The sequence below is a fragment of the Callorhinchus milii genome, unplaced genomic scaffold (assembly GCF_018977255.1).
Source record: "Callorhinchus milii isolate IMCB2004 unplaced genomic scaffold, IMCB_Cmil_1.0 Scaffold26, whole genome shotgun sequence".
Taxonomy (NCBI): Eukaryota; Metazoa; Chordata; class Chondrichthyes; order Chimaeriformes; family Callorhinchidae; genus Callorhinchus; species Callorhinchus milii.
This window is the reverse complement of record NW_024704767.1, coordinates 1,896,291-1,914,371: the sequence shown is the minus strand read 5'-3', so window position 1 is coordinate 1,914,371 and position 18,081 is coordinate 1,896,291. Positions and strand designations below refer to the sequence as shown.

At 39.6% G+C, this 18,081-nt stretch overlaps 2 protein-coding genes across 4 annotated transcripts in view; both read left to right on the top strand.

The window, feature by feature from the left end:
• cgnl1 (cingulin-like 1) overlaps positions 1-5,104 on the top strand; it is a 55,147-nt gene extending 50,043 nt beyond the window's left edge. For all 3 annotated transcript variants that reach the window (XM_042344066.1, XM_007906483.2, XM_007906490.2), the window contains 4 exons: positions 906-1,030; positions 2,961-3,069; positions 3,244-3,407; positions 3,854-5,104. In XM_042344066.1, coding sequence (XP_042200000.1) covers positions 906-1,030; positions 2,961-3,069; positions 3,244-3,407; positions 3,854-3,977 — 522 coding nt within the window. In that variant the 3' untranslated portion in view covers positions 3,978-5,104. The remainder of the gene's footprint in view (positions 1-905; positions 1,031-2,960; positions 3,070-3,243; positions 3,408-3,853) is intronic.
• A 6,714-nt stretch (positions 5,105-11,818) lies between these two features.
• Positions 11,819-18,081, top strand: part of LOC103189380 (myocardial zonula adherens protein) — a 29,612-nt gene continuing 23,349 nt past the window's right edge. The window contains exons 1-2 of the mRNA XM_042344022.1: positions 11,819-12,186; positions 12,418-12,504. Of these exons, the coding sequence (XP_042199956.1) occupies positions 12,124-12,186; positions 12,418-12,504 (150 nt within the window). The 5' untranslated portion in view covers positions 11,819-12,123. The remainder of the gene's footprint in view (positions 12,187-12,417; positions 12,505-18,081) is intronic.

The window sequence follows — 18,081 nt, the reverse complement described above, 5'->3', positions numbered from 1 at the left end:
TTAATTGTCTCTTTCTCTCCACCCCCCTCTTAAAATCGATGATTTGTTTTGGGTCAGCTGGGTGTTTGGCACATGTGGACTCCCAACTCAGGATGCAAACCAGACTGAGTTCCACAATCGCACCAACCAACTACGCATGGAAATTTCCCAATATTTCAACCTGGAAAGTCTTTGTCAGCAGGCAGTTTAAATAAACTGGCCATCACAGCCAAGCCTGACCCAGCCCTTTCCTGGCATGCACTAATGCACATATGTGCATTCTCATCAAAGGGCAGCTAAATAGTGAACAGGCACCGATGTTAACCTTTTTAAATGAAGGCCGCTCTAATGATAACCATATTCAAAATGGGTTATTGCTCAAATGTGTGCTTAGAATGTCGATGACTGCAAGTCGTAACAATTCCCCGAAGCAAAAAGAGTACTTAAAATTATTCTTGAATGCAATAATTTCGAATAGACATTTTAAACTCGCCGGCAAAATTTATTGAAATGTTGGTTGTTAAACTTGTTTATAAACTGAGAACTGTTGTTGTAATTGCTGGCTTTTAGCAAAAATATATACAAAGCTCTGACATAGTGGTGCAGAATTATGCTCAAGTTATCAGAAAGTTTCTGATATTCTTTGGAAAACAATCTGTGAGATTGTGCATGTGTTGAAGCTTGTGAAAATTGCTGAGACATGATGAGGCGCGGTTTTCATTGAGTGTATAAGATTCAAGAGTTTGCGCTAAATGTGGCTCTTCGCAGTTGAAGAGCAATTTTTAATTCAAACGCAGAGTGAAATTTAAGGACTGTCTGGAGCTCAGGCAGATTACAATCTTTAGCTTCGGCATGAGAATTTGTCAGCGGTGGGTGTATGGCTTTTGAAATGACAATGTGGAAAAAAAAATTCTCGCACTCTTTAGAACAAGGACATAAAGAGTAGGATTTTCTATCTGGAAGGATCTCAGAAACAGAGCAAGGAGGGAATTGTAACTCAGCTGGAGGGTAGAATCCAGGAGCTGGAAGAACGTCTTGAAGATGAAGACAGGTGAGATTTTATTTTTCTTAAATATCAGGTTAGTCCAAGATCGTGTGCTGTTTCAATTAAATATACAATATTTTCAAAGTGTGCTCCCAAATCATTTTGATAAATGCAGGTGAGGTTACTTTGAGAGAACAAGATAATAAAACAATGTGCATGAAAACAAAACTCAACAGTTAGCTGGAATGCACGATTTAATTCATGAGAAGGTTGTAAAAGCTTTCTCAAGTATAATAAATTGTAGATCGTTCACTTACTCTGCTAATATAATACATTATCTATCTAGTAATGCATAAAATGTAATGGAGAATAGATTATGCAAACGTTTGTTTTGCTGTTCATTGTATGCTAAATTATGAAAATATATTTTGGACTGATCGTTCCTCAGTATTCAGTACTTCTCAATAAACTTGCAGGAGTAACAAGGCTATTTTCCAGAACAAAAAAAACTCCTGAACAACCCCCCCCCCCCACCCAAATAAAGCTGTATTTGTGTATGTCAGCGCAGGCTGTGCCCATCAGTATTAAACCCTCTAATCTATTCTCCAGTTTCAGATGACCAGTTATTAAGGCTTCAAGCCTTAATATTGTGAATCATCGTTTGAACCCCTCAATTAGATAAATTCCTTTTCTATGAAAGGAATCCATTGTTCTACATCACACATGCGTGATAACAAAAAAAAGGAATTAATTCTCAACTTGTTCTACAATGGAGAATTAGTGAATCAGATGAAGTGAAATATTGGTGAGAGAGAGAGAAAAAAAAATGTAAGCACTGGGGTCTCTTTTCCAGCTGAGTACTCAAGGGTAAAGCCGTTATAGATGCTTAATGTAGAATATTCCTTGCATGGTGTAGAATTAACGTGATGTGTAGTGTAGATTTATTCTAAACAAAACTGCTTCCGAGTACTTAAGAGGTAATTATATTTGCATAACCTATGCAGTTCTGGGAATAGTTTAAAGATTTTCAAGTTTAGTTAAATCTTCCAGAAAACCTAGCAAGACGGGTTAATACCCTTGTCCAAAGCCCATGAAGTCATTTTGAAAGAGAAAAGGGAAACCAAAGGTAACCTATTACAGAGAATTTTGAGGCTAAAATCTAGCTATCCCTTGCCGTATAATAACACCAATTCATGTGTATTAAATTGGTGTCATAATAATAGAGACCCAATTTAATGGGTAATTGAGACACAATGCATTATAACCAGTAATTTAAATATAATAACATAAATAAAGACTGATACGGTATGGATGGCTAAAGATACAAATTCTTACTGTGTGCCCAGGTGACAGTACTGACTAATTATACCATGCCTCGTGCAGCCGTTGTTTTCTTCCAGTAATAAATTGTTGATTAGGTTCAACTGTTTGCAGATTTAACTCTTTGCATGCCACGGACAAATGCATGTACGTACATGAGCGAGTGCAGCCTCCCGTGGGTCCTGAAAGAAGTCTGCTCCGGCTCGTGTACTGACAACAGCTGATGCATTTTGATTTTGGTTTTGATGCATTTGTCCATTTTGCAGCTAGACCTTGTCATGTGTTTGGCATGCCATGACCTTGCCAATCATCAGTGTATTGGTTTTCAATTGGATGTAAAGTTTGGAGTGGGTTTTCAGCCAGTTAATGCTTTTAATGGAAGGTAATCCCACCTTCAAAACGTAGGTTTAAAAAAAAAGAGAAGAGATGCGTGAGGTAGAAGTAAAGTAAAATTAATCTTAGAAACCTAAATATCGGACAGAGAGAAAGGGGGTGGTGGGAGGGGGCGGGGTGAGTGCAAGCAGGTCAGGGTTTAATTTTTAAATTGAATTTGTGTTTAGTTGTACAATATTAATAGAGTAATAAATCCTGCCACTCCTAGCATTTACTGGCTTTGTTACCGTACAATCATTTTCGCGATATCTTTCTGCAATCATCCCTCCTCCTCCCCAACCAGGGAAAGGGCAAGTCTACAATTGGCCAATCGCAAGCTTGAAAGAAAGGTCAAGGACCTAATGATGCAAATAGATGACGAACATCTTCATCTGACGGACCAAAAAGATCAGGTACTTTGGGTGGGTGGGTGAGTGGGGGGCGGGTGGTTGGGTACCGAATGCTGGAGGGGTTGTGTTACGTATCATTTTGTAATGATAGATAAAAGCCCTCACTCCGGCAGATACAGCGACTTCGTAGATTGGCAAGAAGTTGTGGCATTTTCTAATCTCTCGCTAACTTTCTAGTTGAGTCTGCGATTGAAGGCGCTGAAAAGGCAAGTGGATGAAGCAGAGGAAGAAATAGACCGCATGGAAAACACAAAGAAAAAGCTGCAGAGAGAGCTAGAGGAACAAAGAGAAGCCAACGAAGAACTTCAAGGACAAATGAATACTTTAAAGAAAGAGCTCAGGTACGGATGAGTTAAGACTATTTCAGAGCACCAGAAGCCCACCGGGTGTGGATTAACGGGAATAATTGTATTTTCTATAATAAAGAATAAGTCCCGAAAAAGGTGGTGTCTTAACCATTGGGTCATCGGGGAAGCTCACATAATTGCATTTTATTGGATTTCATGCAACCGTTTAGTTTACTCAGCAAACTAAATGTCATCGCGTTAATACTGGCAAATATTCAGACTTGTGCCAAGAGCGCAGCATTTCCAAGAGGTCCAACCCCCCAGCAAAAAGGTCATGTAGTTTGCATTAGCCCAACCAGTCTGGACCTGTGCTTGCAGTGCACGCAAGCCCACACGACTCTTGTTCCCTTCTCCCTCCCTCAGGTATATTTGCTATTTTGTCCATGCTGAAATGTTATCCATACAAAAATCATTTCTCATTCCACCCGTTTTCTCAACAGACGTAAGAATTTACCAGCAAAGGCTCAAACCTCCCTTCTAAACGATTTGGAAAATGACTACAGTACCGATGAAGAGAGTATGTTTGACAGTGGGTTGAATCAGTCAAAGGAAAGCCACCTGTAGGCTGAAACAGCTAACGGTTCTAAGATAAAGGGAAGAAGCAATGTGATGGGAGGGGTGGGGGGCGGAAACAACTAGGTGCTTTCTGAAAGAAGTCACCATTGTGTCTTTTAATGTTTTAATACCTTAATGCTGTTTCACTGCTGCCCAGAGGATATCATTCCGGGCTTTATGTATTTGGAATCCTCAAGATAATTAAACAAAGGTGATGCTTTACTACTCACTCGATTGAAGGGGGTTCCTAAGTACTTTTGCTTTTCAAAAACTAAACACGGCGAATAACAAAGCAGCTGGAAGTTAACCATGTAAAGGTTGTAAATAAATTTAAACGACAAAGACTGTTTATTATTTAAACTGCCAACAATAAATTGGCCCAGTGAGTTCAATGTCCTTTTTATATACCCGCATCCTTTTAATACAAACAATCTGGTATGGTTGAGATGTTTAACAGAAATGATTTTTCTTACACTTTTTATGCAAGTAAAATTTTGATACTTTTTACAAATCAGAACATAGTTATGAACATTTGGGCAGTTAACTTTCCTTAAAACATATCTATATTGTTCTCACTTATAGCTGTTGAATATATCTTGCTTTGATGTATAACTTGCACATTGATTGTTTCCTGCCTGGAATACTAGTCTAATCTTTTCTGACGATGTGACCTAAGGATAACTCTTGCCTTAGTGCGTTCACTAGTTACACAAAACAAATTCTACTTTCAATATTTGATTTAAATATAGAAGTTATCCAGTATTATTCTGATGCTCTTAATCTGGATGGCATAATGACTTTTATCATGTACAAAAAATATTTACTAAGATTATTTTTTATTGTTCAATAGCAATATCTAATGATGCTCAGATTAAGTGCACACAATTGAGTGACAATCAAACCTGTAATCTTGTATATCTCTGCAAATGTCTGAATGTGATTCCTTGTACCATGAAGATACAGATCTGAATAATTGTACATAGATGTCTGTACTACACCTCACTACATTTGTTTCTTTCTGTCTTGCAAAACATTGGGATGGGTGAAGATTTAATGTTTTATAAACACTGAAGCTACCTCCAGGTATACTAAGCTGTAAGATGCCATTTGCTACAAATAAAATGTTACCATCCGCATTTGCTTGTATTTGTAGTGATTATGTACCTTGTTTATGGTCGCTGGTTTGTATAAAGCATTAATATTGGTTACAAGATAAACATCAAAGCCAATAAAAAACAGATCTGTGGCTTTCCTCACAATGACTTTATTGATGTCTTAAGAGTCGAAACTCACAAAAGGTTTTGATCAAGTTACTGAGTTTGACATAAATAAAACTATTTTAACTATTTCAAAACCTTTTGTGGGTAAAGTGATACTTTTAATGTCCTGGGTCGATGTCTGATTTCTGTGTTTGGAAAACCTGCTAATCAAGAATGGGTTTCATTTGCACCTTGAAATCTGGAGCTTTTGACTTTCTATAGCAACAGGGGACCTTAAACCTTCAGTTTTCAGTCAGTTTTTAAACTACCAAGATGAAGTGTTGGCAGATACATAAAACTGTCGAAAAGTCACTCAACACTGCCAGAGGATGCCAGTATTGTGTCTTTGGCCTGGAAAGTTTTGCATAGTTGGCGTGACAATAGTTTTCCAATTATTCTTTGCTTAGCTCCATTTTCCATTGCAGAAAAGTTTAAATAAACCACCCTGAAGGCCTTCTGTCTGGAATTAACTTAGTGAATTAATCCACTCCTAATGTTACCAATTTTTTTAACTTACTTTAGAAGCAATAAATATTGGGCCTGAAAATTATTTTGCACCTCTTTGCATTTTCCAAATTCAACATAGAAACATCGGAAAACAACACTCAATATAATATATAAAATCCATACTAATATTTCCAACAGAGGCAATAGTTTTTACATATATTTAGAGGCTTTATTCAAAAAGAGATATCAAGGAAAGGAAAGACAAGAAACCAAACCAGTGGTTGAAACCAAAATATCCAGCACCAGACAGTTTCACTGTTCCAATTTTGCAAAGCAAAGCACTTTACGCTGCCTTGAAGTTCTTTGGGAGCAGAACATGACAAATTGAGACTGGCCTCATATTGGCTGATTACTCTAATGGTTTCACACACCAGAGGGCAGCAGAAGCAAAACTTTGGTGCAATAGCAAATCGTGTTTCCTTGCCGATCAGCATTACCAGTGACCTCTATTTGTGTTAACTCGATGGATCATTGAACACTCAATAAGGCACATTCTGGAGGGTCTATGTATAAGTAGCTAATTCTAAAACTCCATTAATATGGTCACACTTTTAAGTACATTTCAATGAATCACAGAATGTGAACTCACTTTCCAAACTAGAGGTATAAGTGGTTGGTAATTTGGTTAAAATGCTCATGTCATCAATGTGCTCTTTCAACTACCCGCTGTGTAACTAAAGTAAGTGCATTGTTGGTCAATGAATAAAATGTGATTGCATTTATTTATTGCTACTAAATGTTAGTTAATACTTAAGATTGACTTTGCCGTTACGCAATTAAACGTGAGACCATATTCTCTAGGAAGGTTTCTGCCGCCCGAATTTCACTTCTATTCAATCCCTATATAGAACATACGAGGCATTGTTACAACAGTTTAAAAAGACCCACATCAGGGTCCTGTCCCTGATGGCCCACCCTGTCCTGGCCAACAATCCCCAGATAAAATTGGTCATCTGTTTCATCTGCTGTTTGTGTGACATGGCTGTGCAATTGGCTGATGGGTTCACTTACTAATGCACAGTCACTATACTTCAAAGAAAAACATTTTCTGTAAAGTGCTTTTAATGCTTCGGTGCTCTATCAAATGCAAGGATGAAAACTCAACCCAGTGCAAAGATTGAACCTGGGTCCTTGGATGACTCAACAGCTCATCAGGCAGTGCATACATAGCTTGCCAAACCTTTCTATGTTGCGATTGCTTAATTAATTGCGTGATGGAAAACATTATTACGTTGTAACTTCTAGTAATTAGACAGAATGGGTAAGATAAACCAGCCTGTTTGCTTTATCAAATATTTATTTGGATAGTATCTGTGATAATTCTGTATCTACACTGCTTGGAATTTGAGTGCCTCCTCTTTCATAACTGGGATTGACTCCGTGTTGGAATGTAAACTCGCCCTGTTCATAATTGTTACAAGTTTTCTATCTCTGTAGAAAAACACACCCTTATAACTGCAGATTGGATTCAAACGCAATGCCACTAAATGTGATATTGAACTCTGTGTCCTGGCCAACAATTTCCCCAGATAAAATTTGTCAATCACTTGATTGCTGTACGCAAGTTGGCTGCCATGTTTGCCTACAAATACACAGTGTTTTGAGACATCTCGATGTCGTGATAAGGTGCCATATCAAATGCAAGGATTATTATAACAATAGTAGGTTTAATCAGAAATCTGTTTAAACAACAACAACTTGCATTTACGTAGCATGGAGATAAACAGTTTATTTGTGGTGCTTTGATAAGGAAAGATTGTCAGGCTTTTACAGACTAGTTTTTCTACCCATTTCTCTAGTCACACAAAGCAGGCGAAAGATACCATTGCTACAGTTTTCATATCACACAGAAAGTTGCAGAATTAAAAAAAAAATGGGTTGGCATTCCAGGCCAGAAAGAAAAGTGTTTTTGATGAGTGTTACCCTGTCCTGTCAATAAGGCATGTCAGAATGCGTTTGAGACATTCTTCAGTATAAGGTCGGAGAGGTTGTTAGATGTGTTCAGAGGAACCCCAGTCCTGAAAACCCAGTTCCTCATTCACTCCAAGAGGTGTCACCACACCTTACAGTTGTCAGTAGCCAACGTGCTTCGGCAAAAACATTCAAATGTGATAACAAAGAAGCGTTTCGATTAAAGATGTGCTGGGTGGAGTATCAGTCAAGGTTTAACAAAGATGAATGGAGAGTGCGGGCGGTTTGTTCCTGCACCTGCAAGTATAGAGAAACTGGTGCTGATTGAGGTGTATCAGTGCCAGCAGCAAGGCGGGTGTCATTGGAAATCATGACGAAAGGTTGTGTGTTCCAGGTCACTCAGACCGATAACAGCTCAGAACAGGACGATCACACTTAGAGTTATAATGCATAACAATAATCCTTGCATTTGATAAAGCGCCTTAACACGTCTTTGAGACAAAGTGAATTGACTGTATATTTTGTGGGCGAAACGCGGCAGCCAATTGCGCACAGGAGTGTCCGACCAACAGTCGCGGATTGAGTGAGCAATTTATTATTTATGTTATTTTATTTATTTAATTTAAGTTTCATTATTGCTGTACTACCTCTCCCCTTGGGCAGCCAAGACCCTCATCCACATCCGCTCTGCTTGCTGGATTCCCCAACTCGGGTGCAGACCGCGAGGAAAGAAAATTGTACAAGAAAGAACAAAATAATGAAACATTATACTGTATGCCTTTCAACATATAATAATTAAGCCTTGCATTTGACAACACGCCTTTCACGCCGGGATATGCTTCACCGGATATAGTGTAGAGTGTAGTGACTGTACTTTGCATGTCATTGACTCACTGTTGTTTCTCTGGGAGACTATTGCAGCAATAAACTTGTGCGCTTCAAATTTCCTTGCCTTTTGCTCTGCTGGAATTTTCAACAAAAAGAGAGTAGATTTTTGCTATGGAATCCACGGCTATCATTGACTGCTCTTTGAATCACACTCCCTGGAAGGAAAGTGACACTTCATTTAAACACTTTAAATCTGCTGAACAAAGACAAAGCAAAGACATACAGAGTAAGGCATTGGAAGCCGTGCAGAACAGTGGTGCTTTAAGTCAGTGTTACGGTTCAGTTTATTATTCACTGCTAATGGAATTAAGCTTTTATTCTATACAGCATTAGAGTGCAGTGGATTTCCAAGGTTTGACCGAATCGAATGCCACTGAGAACTTCAATGTGCCTCAGCATAAACTGTATTGGAATCATTCTCCCATTTCTTCAGTGTGTTGTGGATAACATAGTTATAATAGCAAAAAAAATGTTCTGTGAAGCTCTTTGAGATGTCTCAACAACGTGTGATAAGACGCTATATCAATTGCAAGAATTATTATCATTGTCCTCATTGCGGATTTTGTGTGTGGTTTTGGTTGGAAAATGAGACTTGTTGATGCCTAGTGTGATAGTACAAGATGAAGAGTATCTGTGTCTTCTGTATGGTTTTTATGGGATATTTTAATCACATTTCTTAAAAAAGGTTCTCGTGATGAAATATGTGTTTATCGCAGAACCTTCTTGACAATGTTCCCCTACTGTCCCACAAATTTGTTTTTCCTTCCTGGGAGCATTAAGGCCATTTGTATCGTTCCTAACTATGGCTTTGAGGGAAAACAAGAAGAACCACAACAGCTTGCATTTATATAAAAGCCTTTCACATGGGGTAGAGTCCCAGAGCGCTTCACCGTGGTGGAGAATAGAATAGAGGGCTATGAGCGAGGGGCTTCAGAGAGGTGGAAGGCTCAAGTGGAGTATACAACAACAACAATAAATTATACTTGTATAGCGCCCTTCACGTCGGAAACACGTCCCAAGGTGCTGGACAATCGGGGATTTCGGACCAGAGCTGGTAGTTGGAGTCAGAAGGGGAGGAGGACAATAAACACTGACACGGACAAATTGGACACAATGGCCAGTTTCCAGGCTATACAGTTCTATGTAACTTTATGCAACTTCTGCCTGTCTGAAAGTTGCTTACAGCAAAGATTGGCAATCAAACCTGAACCCGTCTGCTCTGTTTCTGAAGTTGCCTACAAAATGACCAGTCAGCACACTTTGCAGTAAATAGTATGAAGCGCTTTGAAGCACCCATAAAATGCAACTTTTTATTATTATTATAAAACAGACAAAATGCGTTCTTCCACCCAATTTGTTCACCTGACGGTGAAGCAGGCAATCCAGTAAAATCTGGCAAAGGTGAACATGCGGAATGCTTGCATGAGAGAAGTGCAAACTCCAATAACGTTTACCACTCAATATTATTGCTTGTGCGTCAGAGATGAAGCATTGAGCAATTGAGTTACAGAGAGAGTGAGGTTTGGACATTGAATTGCAGAAACTGGGAACGCATTAATTCAGGACAGTCTTCCTTTCCCTACCTGGCTGAATGAGATTTGTCACTTTGCTGTAGATGTTAGCAAGACATTCCAGTGGAGGGGCGGGGGAGGAAGGAGAGATGGGAGATGGAAAGGGAATCTGACCTGCCCATCACATTCTATCACCTTTGAACCCTTCAGAAAATGGCAGCGAAGGTATTTAAGGGAGGCTGATTTACAAGAGTCTTGAGTGCAGATCACTCTTAGTGGTTTGGAGGAAGGAGATGAAATAACTCGCAAGAGTTTCTGTCAATAGTAAACTTGTGTTGAACTGCTTTCTTAAAAAAAAACTAGTTAAACTGTGAACAACGTTTATTGAAACTATTTGAAGAATTCCTTGCTTTTTTTTGTGGAGGTGGAATTCCATATCCTTTACTTTGGGAAGAGCCTTATATCGTGATGCGATCTGGCAACAATGGAATAATCTTTCCACAACAGGAATGTGGAATAATGGTTGCATCTAGGAACATAGGAATTGCTAGGTGAAAAAAAAACCAAGAACCATCTAGTTCCCCTTCTACAAGACTGGTTGTCACATGCAATAAGCATGAACATGTAGCCATCGATCTGAGGGAGAAACAACTAATGTGGTCAGAGTTTGTTACCCAGGCCTGTGCCAAAAGCAGAACAAGGCTGGCGAGGTTCTATATAAGTTGTCTGGTGAGATGCTGCAGAATATGCAAATTCTCATGTTGTTTCATGACGTGAAAGGCGCGATACAAATGCAATCTTGTTGTTGTTTTCTAGGGGCCTCCCTCTGCCTGTTGGAAAATGATGGTGAATAAAGAACATCAGCATCTAAATGAGTGAAAGGCCTTTGCTCATTTATTTACAATAGTTCTATTCAAAAAGAGAAGGGAGTTTCGCCCCGTGACCAGGCCAAAAAATCCCCCAGACAATATTGGCCACTTGCTTCATAGCCGTTTTGGGGACATTGGCTGCCACGTTTGCCTACAAATACAGTCACGTTGCAGTGATTCCTTTGAAGGGCTTTGGGATGGTCTCCATGACGTGATTAGGCGCTGTACAAAATACAAGGATTATCATTAATAATTAATAGTAGGGTGTGGAGGGATGAGATTGGAGAGCCTTCTTCATCCAGACCAATCTTGTGACTACCTGATTGTATCTACATCATCTTCCTCCGCACCCTTTCCCTGTCATCCTTCCTCGTCTCTGCAGCACAAGACCTGTTTGTTTCCCACAGAACTATCACTTTATTTTACTCTATCTGTTTCAAAGTTCTCGAAGAGTTAACAGACATTCGAGGAGAGATACAGACTTTTGCACTACCAAGCGATTGGTATCGCTGCACACTTTGGACCTCAAGTAAAAAGCAACATCTCTTCAAAGGTTTTAATCTAGTTTTTATATGGCGTATGTGTTTTTTTTAAAAAAAGGAAAACATTGGGAGAGGAGGGGATGAGAGGTTGTGGAAAAGAAATGTGCTCGATTTCCGGCAGAGCGTTAGATATGGTCAAAGTTGGACACAAATGGTTTGCGTTCTTTCTGTTGAAGGAAAGCACCCAAAGCAATATTGAGTGATAATAAGTGTGGAATGAGCCAACGCCCATGCAAAGCATTGTAAAGAGGAAGTCTGTAACAGGTGAAATGCTGTTTGACAGGTTGTTTAAGTCCGTAACCCCAGATGTGTCATAATAGGCGTGTTGCTAAGAAGCGAATAATTCGCCATCGTTCTGGGCTGGCATGAAAACAGATGAAGTGTTCGGAGATGACATCTTGCCTTGCCTCACCCTGGAACTAACTTAACTGAGCGCTGACCGAGTGGCTTTATAACTTGCTGCCAACTCTGGTCCTGTCGCAACTCACAGCCTCTAATTTTTACCAAAGTTCAAACTACCAGAAGCAAGAGAAGCTCGGCAGGAGTCACGAGTGTAAAAATCTGGGACTGACCGGCAAGTCGGGAGAAGGAACGGGTGCTGTGTAGTTGCTGTGGCTGTGGCAGGACAACACACAGACAAGCGGAATTGCGCATCAAACTACATCACGATGCTCCATTCTAACTCGAACACGACATACACTACCACTGAGTCACCAGAGAGCTCAACGAGGGTACGTAACTGGAACAATCGTACACAAACTGTTTCCTAACTGTAAACATTTAATGCCGATCAGCCCGCTGCGTTGTTTTCTACTCTGTATAAAAGCCGCCTGGTAAAAGCGCAGGAAACGTTTCTGTTTGTGGTGGCGGGGCTGCGTGCTAGCCCTGCCGTTAATCCTGCTCCTTTCGTAAATACTTGTGCCCCAGGAATTGATCAAACGCACGGTTTTCCTTCGCTTTAGGTCAGGAGACTCCGGTTGACTCTCCGCCCTGAAGGGAGCTCAGCTTCTGCACCGCACGAACCCAAAAGGAACGGGACAACTGAAACGGTCAGTAATGTCACATCTTCTGTCACTGTTCAACCATAACCGCATGTTACTAACCCAGGAGAGAGGGAGAGAGAGTTTCGAATCTTCGCTTTAAGACCAACGTTCGGTTTAAAGGCCACACGTAAAAAAAGGCTGTACGTTTGCTTTTGAAGGTTGAACCCTAGAACTGTTTGACTCACAAAATAATTATGTTCGGTGTTAAAGGCAACAAATGCATAGCTCATGATTGGCAGGTAGGGAGTTAAAAGAGTGTCTTCCTTTCTTTGGGTAAGATATTTTTTCACCAGTTTTTCTCCTTCAGTCCTTTCCCTTGCCTGTCTCTCTCCGAGACAATCCGCTCGACACACTTTACAGCAGGGATCTTCACAATAGTTGGTTGTTTTGTGTTATCACTATCCAGTGTTTGCTCTGCGCACTGACTCTGTGATTATCAGGGAGAAAGAGCAGAAGTCAGTGGCTCAAGGACGCATAAAAACTTGAATCGAGGGAGTTAAACAACTGAATCATTTCCAAACAGGTCGTGTGAGGGATACCTGATTTAATTCCTTGACAAACCAAAAGTGTGCATGAAATTGAACAAAATGCAATCGGGTGGTTGTCTTACAATACACAATACAAATTTACATTCATATCCGACTTTCATGTCAGGAGGACGTCCCAAGATTCTTGTCCATTAACGTAGAATAGGAGAGATTGTGGCATTTGCCGGGGTTACATTACATTGATAATTGCAGGGGTGAAGATCATTCTTTTAATATATCCACAGATAGTACCCACCTGCCATAGCAAAACTGCTGCTAGTGACTTAGCAGGTCGGTGAATGGGTTCATATTAGTTTTAAAAGGTTTACTGTGCTGTTGTCTTTACTTAACTTTGAACCTTTGACCCGTAATGAAAGAATTCAGTGAAAATGCTCTAAAACTAACATGTTCTGCAGCAACTACTTGTGACCTCGGCATTTTTTTCAGCTGTGCTTAGATATTTTGATGAGGTTTGCACTGTACATTAGTGACAACGCTTACTATAAACAGTGTCTTGTTAGAGGTGCTTTACTGAGGCAGGTCTGTACCTACTGCTTATTCCTTCAAAACAGCCATGCAAATATGAAGCTTAGGGATTCACCGACTTGGCCTTTAGGCACTCGGTGACAGTGGGTGGTGATGTGTTACTGGTAACTGTCTGTACAGAAGATAATACCAGTTGTACGTCTTTCTCAAAGGTCAGACAAATGTTTACTAGCTCGCCTCTGAACAAAAGAGAGCACACATCGCAAAAAACAACCCCTCCTTCTCAGTGGAGGTTATACAGCAGGTATAGAGGCATTTTAATACAATAGTTAGCAAGTTTATAGCCTGTGTGTACAGGAGATACACATACCACACACACAGAACACAGGCTTCCAGGAGTGGTTAAAGTGCCAACTGATAACAACAGCAACGTGCATTCGAACTACAGATAAACGGCAACTGGACTGTGGATTTCAGTAACTAAATAATATAAATTGTATTGTGTTTTGGAGTCATCACAATGAAGGCAGCAAAGGTGAAAAGGAAGTTAAATTGGGCATGATTATTGATAAAAATTTCCCGTCAATATTGCGCAGAATTATATTGACCGTACAACAATAACAACTTACATTTATAACGCTCCTCTCAAGTAGGGTAGAGTCCCAGAGCACCCTGTACAGTACAGTTGCATTGGAAGGAAAAAAAATTCCATTACAGATTGCTGGATAATGTCTTCGAGACGTTCCTAGCGCTTCACAGAATAGACTGTGAAGTGAATTGACAGTTTATTTTGTGGGCGAAATCTCAGATAGACTCCCAAAAAGAACTACGGAAAACTGGTTTCTAGATTGAGACTGATTTTAAGAATTCTTTCCCAAGTTCTTACATTTGAAAACATTGGCCTTAAAGGTTAAGAGCATGCGAAATGTCAGGCTTGTGAAGTGGTTGAATATGTCCCTCTTGTCTAGTGATCGTGCTTATATCTATATATATATAAAGCACTTGCTTGCTACAGTTTTGCTTATTTGTAAGCGAGCCATTCGGATGCAAAAATCTCATTGTTTCCCATCTCAGTGCGTTACCTGGAAAATTAAATACACATCAGCTTGATTGCATGCTTGTTCATTTCTTTACAACTGCATGGTATTTTACATCCTACGTACATCCTTTCTACATTTTAAGTTTGCTTTCTCAGCACATAAAAGCTGAAGGAAGAAAGATAATGCCTGATTATTGACAAATTTTCTGCATGTTAGTCTCTATAAGTTTCGCCCACAAAAATGCAGTCCATTCACTTTACAGTCTATTCTGTGAAGCGCTTTGAGACGTCGAGAAGACGTGAAAAGCGCTATATCAAATGCAAGGATTATTATTTTTTATTATTATAAGGCTGACAGTGACATAAGGCATTATTTACTCAGTGTGGAATTAGGTCACAGGAACTTGCTATCTTGTTGTGTGGGTGTGTGAGAGGCAGAGAAACAAACAAACAAAATAAAACTAGCTCCTGTAAACCTCACCTTTGTATATCCTGTACATTAAGCAGAGGTTGGGTGTGTTTCAAAAATTACAAAATCTCAGGAATGAGATGCTACAGATAATAATGTTCTCGGGTTTCATTCTACTGGTTTCAACCACAGTTTCTTTTACCTCTTTGGACTATAGTGTGTCCTCTCTCATATTTACTGTGCATTATGGAATCATGGAAGATCTACAGCACAGAAAGAGGCCATTTGGCCCATTGCATTGATGCTGGCTCCTCCATTGGAACTACTTACTCTAATCCCAAACCAGCCAGAACAGAACTGTTCAAAAATGATGGCCGGCCAGACATCATTTGGAATATTGTATTTGTTTTTGAGGAGCCCGACTTAGTAATGATCTGTAGCTCCATGGAGTATATACACAACGATTTACCACATTAACACCTTCAATAAAGAGGTTTAACTGCAATGAGGAGCAGAGGAAGTTAAGAGTTAATCTGATTGAGGTGTTTAAAGTAATGATGGGAGCTGACAACTAGTCAGAGGATAATTCTTCCCTCTTGTTGAACGATCCAAAACAAGAGGACAAATCTTACAATTAGAGAAGAAATGAATTGGTAAAACATTGTGACAATGTGGAAAGCACTGCCCCTGAAGGTGATGGATTCAAAATTAAACAGGATTAAAAGATCTAGCACAGTCTCACAAAACAGCAGAAGAGTTTAGAAAAAAAATAAAACAAGAGTATAGGTGTTCAACACAATAACTGCAAATCTGGTAACATTGACCTAGCAGCTTGCTGGCATTTCCTATATATTGATCAAAACTAGTGGTTACATATAAATTGATGGATTGATGTTGTTTAGCCAAATGTAGGGCTCTCCATTTTAATACACCTACTCCATCAATCAGAATATCAGGAAAGCTTAAAATTCTTGCCCGGGCAAACATTTCCTTTCACCACTAATGAGGTCTGGCCTTTGCAGGAAGCTTTAATGAGAGGAGAAGGAATTGCAAATGGGTGAATGAGAACACTGAGGCACTGAGAGGACTTTGGAGCATATAAAACTCACGTGAAGGAAGTTGAGACCTGTTTTTGAGATAACAGCGTAATTGTTGGCATTTAGAAAGGTTTATATGATTGTTGAGTTAAGGTTGATAGTTTTTTTTGACATAACGGTGCCTGCTTGTTTGTGATTGGAAATGGGTTTCATTATCACACAACATGGAATCAATGACTCCCAAGTGGTTTCCGTTCTGGAATTCTATGATAATACCTGGTTTTAGGGTTTGGGAAATTTTAGGATGAGGAATGTGGGTTACGTTGTAAGAGACATTCCAATCAGTCATATCAGATGTACCGGCGCTGACCGTAGTTAGTCTGGATAGCGACGATTTAATCAATTGTTTTATTCCTGTTATATGATTCAATAAATGTCTCTCTGGACTATATTTCTGAAGACAGCATCTTGTACTTTATATTGTGCCCTCTCTTCCTGTTTGTTGAGTATTATAGAGCATCATGTTTATTTGTAAAATTAAACTGCTATCATTCATCCTGTTGGGTTAGACTGCAAACCTGCAGCAAACCAAATCTACATCACAGTTTATTGATAGAATTCATTTAAAAATCATTGACAGAGGTGCCATCCTTTGGATGAGATGTTAAACTGGCATCCCATCTGTCTGTCCGGGTTGACATTAAAGATCTCATGTTACTATTCAAAGAAAGTTTCTCCCTGGCCAATGATCTCAAAAATGAAATTGGTCATTCAAATACAAAGCCATTACACTTGTCAAAACGTCTTAAAGTGCTTCACAGGTGATTGCTGTCAAATGTAGTGAATGTATTTCGCAGCCAATTTAAATGTTTTAGGACCAACACAATGCATTTCACCTGATTTCTTTCTCCAGACTCCGCTCAGTCAGATCCTAGAATAAAACTAATAGCAATCCTTATGTTTGATACAGCTCCTTATCAGTCATTGAGATGTCTTCACGGAATATATTGTAAAGAGGATTGGCTGTGTGTTTGTGGGCGAAATAAATTAAATAATAATTAAAGGCTCAGTACAATGCAGAGGTGGTGGGAAAACTTAATCCTCCGGCAGGCAACATGAGATAGAGGGTGATGTGCTTATTAAGATTTAATCAAGTCTTTGTATCATCCTTGGTGCAACACTGTCAGATGATCATTAATTAAACACTAGCGTGCCTGTGCTGCAGCAAAACATTCTTGGATAGGGAAAGGAAGTATTGTTTGCTGTTGCAAGGTACTATGTATTGTGTGTGGAAGCTGCTGTGTGTGTGCACACATTGCAACAGCCTGCTATAGGCTGTATTGTTTATTAGATTGCTCTTGGGACAATAGCCACTCTATCACAGTCCTGTAAACTCCCCAGCACACACACATACATACACACAAACACATATAATGCTCCTTTCAAGCACTCCATTCAAATTCCAGTCTTTCCCTCTGGGCATCCTCTCCGGCAGCTGTTCATCCAATATTTGTATAGATTTCCTGTTTAAAAGCAAATAATAACACGGCTGATTCTCAGAAGCACGATACAGAGTTTAGCAGTTTGACTTTACCATAGAAGATCCCCTCACATGCTCACACCTCAGAGATCCACCAGTTTGCCTACTTTGTGGAATCGGTACTTATATGTTTTCCCAGGTAAACAATTACGGTGATGTGATTTGCTAGAATAATGAATGTCCGGGGATGGGTATATGGGGAGGATAGAGGGTGGAATATTATATTTTCTGTGTTTTGGGCATAAATTTAAAGTTGTTTTCCCCCTCCCCTCCCTTTCCCTCGTCCATTTTTCTTTCCTTCTTTCCTTTGCTGACACACTGGTTTCACTTGCCTGGTTTCTGCTATCTTGCCCAGGTGCCCATTCTTCAAGTGTAAACCTTGACAGTAAATAATAATAATAATCCTTGCATTTGATATAGCGCCTTATCATGTCTTCGAGATGTCTCAAAGCGCTTCACAGAATATACTGTAAAGTGAATTGACTGTATATTTTGTGGGTGAAACGTGGCAGCCAATTTCGCACAGCAGTATCCCACAGACAATT